The 12,350-nt window shown below is 44.7% G+C and overlaps 2 protein-coding genes across 2 annotated transcripts in view; one reads left to right on the forward strand and one right to left on the reverse strand.

Annotated features, from left to right (window-relative positions):
- Positions 1–12,350, reverse strand: part of LOC126416454 (UNC93-like protein MFSD11) — a 232,532-nt gene that overhangs the window by 55,848 nt on the left and 164,334 nt on the right. The window contains exon 2 of the mRNA XM_050084188.1: positions 7,514–7,683. Coding sequence (XP_049940145.1) covers positions 7,514–7,683 — 170 coding nt within the window. The remainder of the gene's footprint in view (positions 1–7,513; positions 7,684–12,350) is intronic.
- Positions 199–12,350, forward strand: part of LOC126416453 (rho GTPase-activating protein 44-like) — a 343,310-nt gene continuing 331,158 nt past the window's right edge. Inside the window, exon 1 of the mRNA XM_050084185.1 lies at positions 199–217. The gene's annotated coding sequence lies outside the window, so the exon portion shown is untranslated. The remainder of the gene's footprint in view (positions 218–12,350) is intronic.

A 12,350-nucleotide genomic window follows, 5' to 3' on the forward strand; every position in this document is an offset into this window, starting at 1 on the left:
CAAGTGGCCTCTTTGCATCCATTACAAACAACAGTAAAAACTCCCCCTAGCATCTTGGAACTGAAGAAGGTGGGCAAGGAAATGTCTGGAATGGAACCTAACTGTCTTCACCAATGAGGACAAGATTCCTTTGATGCCTACAGATTGTTGTAGAAGAGAGTGCAGTTGGAGAGGGACCAACACAAATCTCAAGCAAGCAGTCCTGAAGGCTCAGCAGGTAGGTGGGTCAGTATTGTTTTGGACCAGTGCCATTTGTGGATTAGAGATTAGATTAGATTAGATTAGATTAATACTAGTTCCATGGATCATGAATACGATATTTCGTAATGATGTGGAACGAGTCAAATTTTCCAATACATGACATAATTAGGTTAATTTAACAACATACTTAAGTTAATATAACAACTTTATTTTTTTAATTTTTTTTAAATATTTTTTTCTTTTTTTTCCTTAATTTATATCTAAAAATTCCTCTATGGAGTAGAAGGAGTTGTCATTCAGAAATTCTTTTAATTTCTGACACCTCTATCATCTCTGTCAAGGATAATTTGATGAGTGTGGAGTATCAGGTTCAGTTCCTCCAATGTACTGTCCAGCCCTACAATCAGCATTCATCTTTCAAGGTGGCAGTGGAGGAGCACAGCACGTCCACCTTGTGCATGCTGATTTTGAAAAAAATTGCAGTGTATGTGGCAACACTGGACATGCATCGATGGAAAACATGTTAATACTTTACTCCTAAAGGAGACCATTTACCAAAAAGCAGAGGCCTGTGCCACTACTTGGTGCTGGCTGGACACAAATTACCAGGAGTGCAGTTCGTCATGTGGATTGTGGTAGGGTAGGTAGAGGAAGAGAGGCAGGAGGCAGGAAGAGAGTTTCAGGTGGGTAGCTAGTGGATTGAAGGGAGATAGCTGGTTTGCTGGTTCGGAATGTGGGAAGGGAGGGATGGCAGGTGCACAGGCTAGGTACGTGATGCAAGGGTGTTGAGCCAGTGGATGGCAGTACACAATGAAGGTGATGTGGAGAGAAGGGGATGATAGGAGAGAGGAAGGGGAAGCTGTTGGGTGGAGGGTATACAGACAGTCCATTAACGGAGACTAAGGCCAGGATTGTTCCATGAATGAATGACGTGTTGCAGGGATAGCTTCCATCTGCGTGGTTCAGAAAAACTGGATGTGGAGGGAAGCATAGATATGGCCCGGATCATGAAGCAGCCAATGAAATTGAGTACATTGTGCTCTGCTGCATGTTGTACCACTGGGTGGTCTATTTTTCTCTTGGCCACAGTCTGATAGTAGCCATTCATTCTGTTGGACAGCTGGCTCTTAGTCACACCAACATAAAAAGCTGTGCAGCAATTTCAGTAGAGTTGTTACATGACATACCTGCTTTTGCATACGGCCTGGTCTCTGACTGAGCAGGATAAGCCTGTTACATGACTGAAGTAGGAGATACCGGGTAGGCAGACTGAGCAGTTCTTGCACCTGTGTCTTCCACAGGGATATGACCACTGTGCAAAGGGACCCCACACAGTGAATGAAGACATGAAACTACATTTACTAAGTGAATAGGATCGTTTAAACTGGCAGGAAAGGCTGAATAAGTATTTGCCATTTCCTGCCTTTAGACTGAATGAGAGAACCACACTTTGCTTACTCACCTGTGTTTTGTATGAAGCTGCACCTCCAAGGTGCAGACAGACACCATAAGCAGAATCATCTTATCCATGTAACACAAGCCACAAACTCCATGCTGTCAGGCCACACACACACATTGCCCAGTTTCCTGGCCAGATATTAGCAGTTAGCATTTGCACATTAACTAAAGTGTTCGATACTGCTTCATCAATCAGCAAAAGAACTGTCACCTTGCAACCTAGCCAAGACCTTAGGCAATGTTACAGGTCAGTCTGCCAGCAAAGCATACATTCTAAAAGCCAATATATGTCTAAAAGAAATACTGTCATTATTCTATTCTCTCTCTGTTTGCACATGTATGACATTGCTTGACACATCACAACTATGTTACATGATGGAGTTGAGATCCAGGATTGGTAGGTTCAATTCACCTGCTGTTTTGGACTGGAAATAATGTATCATTGGCATGAAATTTTGAGAGTTTTAGAACATGTGAAGAATACAGTCATTATCATTCTTCTTTATTAAACCATATTTTATGGCTTACATATTGGCACAAGAGTATTGCATACGTATTCTGTTCCACTCTGGTCTGCTGTGTATTGTTACTAACATATATCACAATATTGTGGACAGATTACTACCTTTGCATTATTAACAAAGCTCATCTACAAAACCTTTTCTTGCTGTTCCCTTCCATCGAACAATGAAGGCTGCTAAATGAAAGAGTTGGACAATGAGAAATCTTATGAATTAAGATGATATAGATCTGGCTCACTTATTTATATTTTTGTTTTTCTATTAAACAATCCATTCACTAATTGTAAGTTCAGTCAATGTGTCTTTACAGATTTCACTGCCATGTTTCAATGCAATTCTTTAAGATTTTCTTTCATGTTTTAATGTTTAATCTATTCTAATATGTCAGTGTGCTTTTTTTCACCTGTCAAATGTAGTGGTGTTACATTTTTAGTTGCTACTGCAAAGCACAACTTGGGTCATACATTTTCACCTAGTGTATTGCCATGTTTTACTATGGAGCATTGTCGTATGGAATGTGTCATAAAATTTCATTCAATCTAGAGGGCTAAACTTTATAAGTTTATAACATGACAGATTTTACTTTATAATGTGAGCTGTAGTCAACTATAAAGAATTTTGAGACACTGTGCAGAAGCCTGCAACAACAGGTAACTGTCAGTTCTGATTACAGGTAATCTGAGTGATAATAAAAACCTGGGACAGTAAATAACTTATTCTTCCCACCTAGTGATAACAAGAACAACAATATGTGGCCAGCGTCAGTGCTACATGCAATAAGTAGGCATTGGCCCAAAAAATGTATTTCTGTTTTATGATGAAGGAACTTTTACCATAGGGGAAGTTAGTGCTCAAATTCCCCCCATCTAGTTTCACCAGTGCAAAGAGGCCCATGCAACTTCAAACTGGTGCTGACCACATGGCTCAGTACATCCTGTGTCCTGCCCATCATGCTGGTGGACTCACTTATCAAACATGATCACAGATGGGTTACAGTTTAGTCCGTAGGGCAATTCTTGCGATATATCCATCTCTCTCATTCCAACAAGATGCTGAAGACATGCCAGTATTATGGAAATCAGCCTGCCATGGCTCCAGTTTACTCTTTGATCACATGGATAAAGCTGTGGAATTGGCAAACCAAAGACTGTTTTATTTGCAGAACACTTAGAACAGACAACAGGTATACTAAAGAGACTAACTGCACCATACTTGTCAGTCCTCTGCTAGACTACTACTGTGCAGTATAGGATCCTTACTAGATAGGGTTGATGGAGGACATCAAAAAAGTTCAAAGAAGAGCATCTCAGTTTGTATTATTGTGAAACAGTGGAGAGTGAGTCAAGCATATAAGACACGATTTGGGGTGACAATTGTTGAAACAAATGTGTTTTTTGATACAGTGAGATCTTTTCATGAAATTTCACAAATGTGTTTTTTATACAGTGAGATTTTTTCATGAAATTTCAGTCTCCAACACTCTCATCTGAAAATTTTGTAGACACCCACCCGCACAGCGACAAATGATAATGTAATAAAATGAGAGAAATCAGAGCTCATACAGGAAGATCTAAATGTTTCCCCAAACACTGTTAGACTATGGCACGGGGAGGGAGGGCAGAGAATAAAAGTGGTTCGATGAACCCTCCGGCAGGCACTTAAGAGCGATTTTCCGAGTAGTCATGTAGATGTAGATGTAGATGTGTTAACATCATGTTGAGAGCACATACGCATGTGCCCATTTTCCTTCGAATACTACAGTGGCTGCAGTGTGGAGGGACGATACCTCACAACAGTAAGTTCACACACTCATATGTGTGGAGCTGGATTCTATCTGACAGATTATAATACCTGAACACAGAAGTCGATGGAGGCCATCACATTCACTTGACTCACATATAATTAAATATTCATCTGGCATTCTGTGCTGAGGTAGTCACTTTTGGGGGAGCGTAATCAAGCAATCAATTGTTGATGAGATTGTCATGGCGTTTTATCTCAGTGATAAGAGCTACCAGTCAAGTTGGAAACAGAATCTGGCATTAGCAGCCACACTCCAGAAACACACGCAGCAGATTATGCTTTGTGAGTCTCAGCAAGAATGAACACACTAAGAGTCGAATGGCGACCCGTGCCCTTCACCACAAGTTACTGAATCGAATGGCAAAAGGGGTGGGAGACACAGCGTTCACTCAGGAAACTGTATGGGACAACCATGCAATCTCAACACTTCACCAGAAGATGATGAAAGTGACACTCATTGAAACAAGCTTACAAGCAATATGTCAAATGCAGTGTTAGCAACAGTTTTTCCTGATCAAAAGGTTGAAGTAACTCACTAAGTTGGCGTGCATCAAGGAAGGTGTTTTACCTCAGCTGGTAGTACTTAATGTTGGAAAACCAAGAACATACTGTGTTTGAACTGCCATCTGTTTGGGATATTGCAGACGACGTCAGAATATCGAGTGTTTCGTGCTATGAGATTCTAAATGAAAAATTGGACATACAAAGAGCTGAGGCATAGTTTGTTCCTCATTTTGTGATCAAAGACTAAAAGGGACATTCAGCGAAAGTTTTCAAAAAACTCTTTGAACAAGCTGACGATGACAAAACTTACATGCACAGGATAATAACTGCAAATGAGTGAGAGGTATTGAATGAGTAACAGGCATCCCACAGTTCTCAAAGAAGCAGAGTAGGTTGTCAAAGGTGACCTCCAAGGGCCTTGCACCCCCCCCCCCCCCCCCCCCCCCAAAACAAAGAACATCAAATGTCTAAGTGACGCTCAATTATCTTGTTTATTTCAGCAGAATTCTGCATATATACCTACAATTTGTTTCTCCAAGTTGAAATCATCAATTGTCATTACCATACACAAGGGAATTGGAAAGGTTGCGTGAGAAAATTTGCAAAGAGACTGCACTTGTCTTACTAAACCTCACAGTACCTTCATCCACATGTTCATCTACATAGATACTGTGCAAGCTACTGTATAGTGCATGGCGAAGGGCACCCTGTACCACTACTAGTCATTTCTTTTTCTGTTCCACTCGCAAAAAGAGTGATGGAAAAATGGCTACCTAGATGCCTCTGTACGCCCTAATCTCTCTAATCTTATCTTCAAGGTTCTTATGTGAAATATTCGTTGGCGGCAGTAGAATCGTTCTGCAGTCAGCTTCAACTGCCAGTTCTCTAAATTTTCATAACAGTGCTCCTCAAGAAGAACATTGCCTCCTTTCCAGTGATGATCATTTGAGTCCCCGAAGCATCTCTGTAATATTTGGATGTTGTTCAAACTTATCATTAATAAATCTCACAGCCTGCCTCTGAACTGCTTCGATGCCTTCCTTTCCTCTGACCAGGCTTGCATCCCAAACACTAACAGTGCTCAACAATGGGCTGCAGTAGCATCCTATGTGTGGTCTCCTTTACAGGTGAACCACACTTTCCCAAAATTCTAGCAAGAAACCAAAGTTTACCATTCGCCTTTCCTACTACACTTGCAACCTTAAACCTCCTACAGCCACTGAAGTTCAATACCTTCTTGTACTCCACATCATCATCAGCAAACAACCGCATACTGCTGCTTACGCTGTCCAACAGATCATTTATGTATATATAAGGTGACAATTATTGAACTATATGAAAGAAAATGTAAATTACTTACAAACTACGGTGTGCGCACACTTTATTCAACATGTAAATGTCACTACAGACATTCAGATTTTGGGTACGACATGTTCGATATCCCTGCCATCATTGGCGACAATGTGGTGCACACGAATAGCGAAATTCTGCACGACCTGCTGAAGTGTCGCCAAATTGATGCTGTTGATGCCGTCCTGAATGGCTGTTTTCAGCTCAGCAATGGTTTTGGGGTTATTGCTTTAATATAGCCCCTCAAAAAGAAGTCACATATGTTCAGATCTGGAGAATATGGCGGCCAATCAAGGCCCATGCCAGGGCCTCTGGGTATCCTGGAGCCAGAATGCAGTCCCCAAAGTGCTCCTCCAGGACTTCAAACACTTTTCTGCTTCAATGACGTCCAGCTCCATCTTGCATGAACCACGTCTTGTCAAAATCAGGGTCACGTTGTATAAAGGGGATGAAATAATCTTCCAAAACCTTAATGTACTAGCACCACATCTGCATACACAAGTCACCTAATTCCTGTAAATTCTGGCGTGGGGGCGGTGTATGTTCAATCACATCCCAGGTGTGTTTGATCGGGTTCAGATTGGGGGAGGGGGGGGGGGGGGGAGGCAGCACATCAATTGGAATTCTCCACTGTGTTCTCGATTCACTCCATCACACTCCTGGCCTTGTGACATGATGCCTTATCGTGTTTAAAAATGCCACTGCCATCGAGGAATATAATCGTCATGAAGGGGTGTACATGATCTGCAACCAGTGTCCTTGGCTGTCATTGTGCCTTGCACCAGCTCCACTGGACCCACGGATGCCCGAGTGAATGTTCCAAACAGCTTAATGGAGCTGCCAGCAGGTTTCTCCTTCCCCTAATACAGGTGTCAAGGAGCTGTTCCCCTCGAAGACGACAGATTCACGCCCTCCCGTAAACATGACAAAGAAAGTATGAAGATTCATCACACCGTGCGATGCTCTGCAACAGCGGCAACATCCGGGGCCAACGGTCACATGCCCATTTCAGTTACAGTTGCCGATGTCGTAGTGTTATCATCGGCACACGCACAGGTCGTCGGCTGTGGAAGCCCATCATTAGGAGTGTTTGGTGCACTGTGTGTTCAGAGACACTCGTACTCTGCGAAGCATTGAAGTCCGATATTAGTTCCAACACAGTTCACCGCCTGTCCTGTTTTATCAGTCTGTATGGTCTACAATGTCTGACATCTGTAAGGAGGCATGGCTGCCCAGCCCCATGACATCTAGACGTGCCACATTGTTGAAGAGACTCACCACGGTAGTCCTCGAACACCCAGCAAGTCGTGCAGTTTCCGAAACGCTCCTGCCGAGCCTCTCTGGGCCTTCACAATTTGCCCTCGCTCGAACTCAGATAGATCACACACCCTTCCTATTCTACATAGGGACAGCACGCTCACTGATACTACATGCACTGTGCACGTGTCTGAAAAGCAGTCATTTTCCACCAGGTGACGCAGCCATCTGCTGGACGGTTTTGTATCAATATTAGGTCGATGGTCGTAATGTTCTGGCTGATCAGTGTATTCTCTGAAGGTTATATGCTATGCAGTTCGGAAAAGGAGGCGCTAGACGCTAGTAGTTACATAACTGGTGTCGGGAGCCTTTCAGCCAGATGACGTGTGGTGTTTTGGTAGTGGGGTGTCGAGACTCACGCGTAGGTGATGCCGCCGATGACCATGGTTAGACGCGGCCCCACCACGCTGATGATGGACGGCGCTAGCCAGTTGCAAACGGCGAACACGGCGTAGATGACCGCCAGGCTGGTGTAGCCATCCCCACGGAACTCCGGGTCGTCTGCTTGGATGCTGTCCAGTACGGTTTTCTGCAGACAGAAAACACGAACAGGTGTAGGCAGGCTCTCCCACTTACCATGGCCAAGCCTCATCAAGTGTCGCTACATAGCGTCAAGCTACATCTACATACAAACTCCGCAAGCCACCACAGTGTGCGTGGCGCAGGGTACCTTGTACCACTACTAGTTATTTCCGTTCCTGTTCCACTCACAATTAGAGGGAGTAAGAACAACTATCTATCTAAGCCCCAATTTCTCTAATCTTATCTGTGTGGTCCTTACGTGAAATGTATCTTGGCGGCAGGAGAATCACTGTGCAGTTAGCTTCAAGTGCCGGTTCTCTAAACTTTCTCAGTAGTGTTTTTGGAAATGAAAGTCTTCTTCCCTCCAGGGATTACCACTTGAGCCCCCGAAGCATATCCGCAACACTCGCATGCTGACCGAGCCTACTGGTAACAAATCTACACTACTGGCCATTAAAATTGCTACACCACGAAGATGACGTGCTACAGACGCGAAATTTAACCGACGGGAAGAAGATGCTGTGATATGAAAATGATTAGCTTTTCAGAGTATTCACACAAGGTTGGCGCCGGTGGCGACACCCACAACGTGCTGACACGAGGAACGTTTCCAACCGATTTCTCATACACAAACAGCAGTTGACCGGCGTTGCCTGGCGAAACGTTGTTGTGATGCCCCGTGTAAGGAGGAGAAATGCGTACCATCACGTTTCCGACTTTGATAAAGGTCGGATTGTAGCCTATTGCGGTTTATCGTATCGCGACATTGCTGCTCGCGTTGGTCGAGATCGAATGACTGTTAGCAGAATATGGAATCGGTGGGTTCAGGAGGGTAATACGGAACGCCGTGCTGGATCCCAACGGCCTCGTATCACTATCAGTCGAGATGACAGGCATCTTATCCGCATGGCTGTAACGAATCGTGCAGCCACGTCTCGATCCCTGAGTCAACGGATGGGGATGTTTACAAGACAACAACCATCTGCACGAACAGTTCGACGACATTTGCAGCAGCATGGACCATCAGCTCGGAGACCATGGCTGCGATTACCCTTGACGCTGCATCACAGACAGGAGTGCCTGCGATGGTGTACTCAACGACGAATCTGGGTGCACGAATGGCAAAACGTCATTTCTTAGGATGAATCCAGGTTCTATTTACAGCATCATGATGGTCGCATCCGTGTTTGCCGACATCGCCGTGAACACACATTAGAAGCGTGTATTCGTCATCGCCATACTGGCGTGTCACCCGGCGTGATGGTATGGAGTGCCATTGGTTACATGTCTCTGTCACCTCTTGTTCGCATTGACGGCACTTTGAACAGTGGACGTTACATTTCAGATGTGTTACGACCCGTGACTCTACCCTTCATTCGATCCCTGCGAAACCCTACATTTCAGCAGGATAATGAACGACCGCATGTTGCAGGTCCAGTACGTTCCTTTCTGGATACAGAAAATGTTCGACTGCTGCCCTGGCGAGCACATTCTCCAGATCTCTCACCAACTGAAAACGTCTGGTCAATGGTGGCCGAGCAACTGGCTTGTCACAATACGCCAGTCACTACTCTTGATGAACTATGGTATCGTGTTGAAGCTGCATGGGCAGCTGTATCTGTACACGCCATCCAAGCTCTGTTTGACTCAATGCCCAGGCGTATCAAGGTCGTTATTACGGCCAGAGGTGGTTGTTCTGGGTACTGATTTCTCAGGATCTATGCACCCAAATTGCGTGAAAATGTAATCACATGTCAGTTCTAGTATATATATTTGTCCAATAAATACCCGTTTATCATCTGAATTTCTTCTTGGTGTAGCAATTTTAATGGCCAGTAGTGTAGTAGCTCGCATCTCAATTGCTTCAGTGTCTTCTTTCAATCCGACCTGGTGTGGATCCCAAACACTCGAACAGTTCTCAAGAATAGGTCGCACCACCGTCCTATACGCGGTCACCTTTACAGATGAACACGCTTTCCCAAAATTCTCCAAACATAATCGTCACATGCTCGTTCCATTTCATATCACTTTGCAACTTAACGCTCAGACATTTAAACAACCCGACTGCGTCAAGCAGGACGCTACTAGCGCAATATCCATATATTAAAGGAATGAGATTTTCACTCTGCAGCGGAGTGTGCGCTGATATGAAACTTCCTGACGGATTAAAACTGTGTGCCCGACCGAGACTCGAACTCGGGACCTTTGCCTTTCGCGGGCAAGTGCTCTACCATCTGAGCTACCGAAGCACGACTCACGCCCGGTACTCACAGCTTTACTTCTGCCAGTATCTCGTCTCCTACCTTCCAAACTTTACAGAAGCTCTCCTGCGAGCCTTGCAGAACTAGCACTCCTGAAAGAAAGGATATAGCGGAGACGGCTTAGCCACAGCCTGGGGGTTGTTTCCAGAACGAGATTTTCACTCTCCAGCGGAGTGTGCGAAAGGCAAAGGTCCCGAGTTCGAGTCTCGGTCGGGCACACAGTTTTGATCTGCCAGGAAGTTTCATATATTAAAGGTTTGTTTTTCCTACTCGTCTGCATTAACTAACATTTTTCCACATTTAGAGCTAGCTCCCATTCATCACACATCTAGAAAATTTGTCTATGTCATCTTGTATCCTCCTACAGGTACTGAAGTTCAACAGCTTCTCGTACACCACAGCATCATCAGCAAACAACTGCAGATTGCAGTTGTCCGCCACGTCATTTATGTATATAAAAAAATAATAGTGGTCCTTCACGCTTCCTGTGGCACTCATGACGATACCCTTGTCTCTGATGGACACTCGCTGTCGAGGACAACATACTGGGTTCTGTTACTTAAGTCAGTAGCATATCTGGTAGCCTATTCTGTATGCACCTTCATTAACAGTCCGGAATGGGGCACCGTGTCAAATGCTTTTCAGAAATCTGCTTGTTACCCTTCATCCATAGTTAGCAGGGCATCGTGCGAGAATAGGGCAAGCTGTGTTTCGCACGAGCGATGGTTTCTAACACCATGCTCATTAGTTGACACAAACTTCTCAGTTTCAAGAAAATTTATTATATTCGAGCAGGCAATATTTTGGATCTTGCAGCAAACCGATGTTAGGAATATTGGTTTGTAGTTTTGTGGGTCCGTTCTTTTGCCTTTCTTATATCAAGGTGTCGAGTCATCTGCACTTTTCTCTAGTCGTCTGGAACTTTGCGCTGGGTAAGAGATACGTGATAGATGCAAAGTTCCTCATCTCACAATACAAACAAATCAAGCTCCCAGTTGCCCGGATGCTCATTATTCGTTTTGCATTGTGTCCGTGTACAGTTGGGCAATATTTGAAAAAATAAAAGTGAATTCGTAATTACTCTGTTACAATTAGAAGGAGTAAAACTTCCTGGCATATTAAAACTGTGTGCCCGACCGAGACTCGAACTCTGGACCTTTGCCTTTCGCGGGCAAGTGCTCTACCATCTGAGCTTCCGAAGCACGACTCACGCCCGGTCCTCACAGCTTTACTTCTGCCAGTATCTCGTTCCTACCTCCCAAACTTTACAGAAGCTCTCCTGAACCTTGCGGAACTAGCACTCCTGAAAGAAAGGATACTGCGGAAACATGGCTTAGCCACAGCCTGGGGGATGTTTCCTATTAATGGAGAGGTGAGGTCCAAAGATCCATAGGAATTGAGGAACTTTGTCAGAGTGGATGTGTCTAGTTTTGATAAGCTGCTGAGGATCAAACATGACGGGATTTGCGCAAGTGACACAGTAATGAGGGAAGCTATTTCACAACAGTACGAGTGGAAAGATGCTAAGAAGTTATTACAGTCCTCCCTGGCCGTGGCCAGGACGACTGGTCTGACATTTGCGGCTATTCTCTGAACACTATCTTTCCTAGCATGTTGACATAATACGAAAGATACACTCGACTGAAACAAGTGTGGTACTTTCACAAATTAAGGACACACACACACACACACACACACACACACACACACACACACACACCGAAATAAATATTCACATAGACGATATACACTGTGCGATAAAATGTTTTTCTTATTAGGTGCACTGTGCTGCCACCTACTGCCAGGTACTCCAGATCGGCGACACCAGTAGTCATTAGACATCGTGAGAGAGCAGAACTCACAGACTTCGAATGTCGTCAGGTGACTGGGTGTCACTTATGTCACACGTCTGTATGTGAGATTTCCACACTCCTAAACATCTCTAGGTCCACTGTTTCCGATGTGATAGTGAAGTGGAAACGAGAAGGGACACGTACGGTACAGAAGCGTACAGGCCGACCTCGTCTGTTGACTGACAGAGACCGCCGACAGTTGAAGAGGGTCGTGATGTGTAATAGGCAGACATCTATCCAGACCATCACACAGGAATTCCAAACTGCATCAGGCTCCACTGCAAAACACGTGACGTCACGCCGCGGCGCGGGAGCGCGCGGACACGGAATTTAGCGGCAGTCAGTAGCGAGCCAGTGGGTGGTTTGGACCTTCCATCGAGCTACGGACCCCCTTGAAGATGTATCCCGCAGTCGGAGACGAAACGTTGGGAATTGACACAGAATTCAACAACCGACCACGGCATAACAGCCCGGATAATTATAATGGACATGAGTACTATGACAGTTAGGCGGGAGGCGAGAAAACTTAGATTTCACAGTCGAGCGGCTGCTCGTAAGCC

The sequence above is a fragment of the Schistocerca serialis genome, chromosome 8 (genome assembly GCF_023864345.2).
Source record: "Schistocerca serialis cubense isolate TAMUIC-IGC-003099 chromosome 8, iqSchSeri2.2, whole genome shotgun sequence".
NCBI classification, from domain to species: Eukaryota; Metazoa; Arthropoda; class Insecta; order Orthoptera; family Acrididae; genus Schistocerca; species Schistocerca serialis.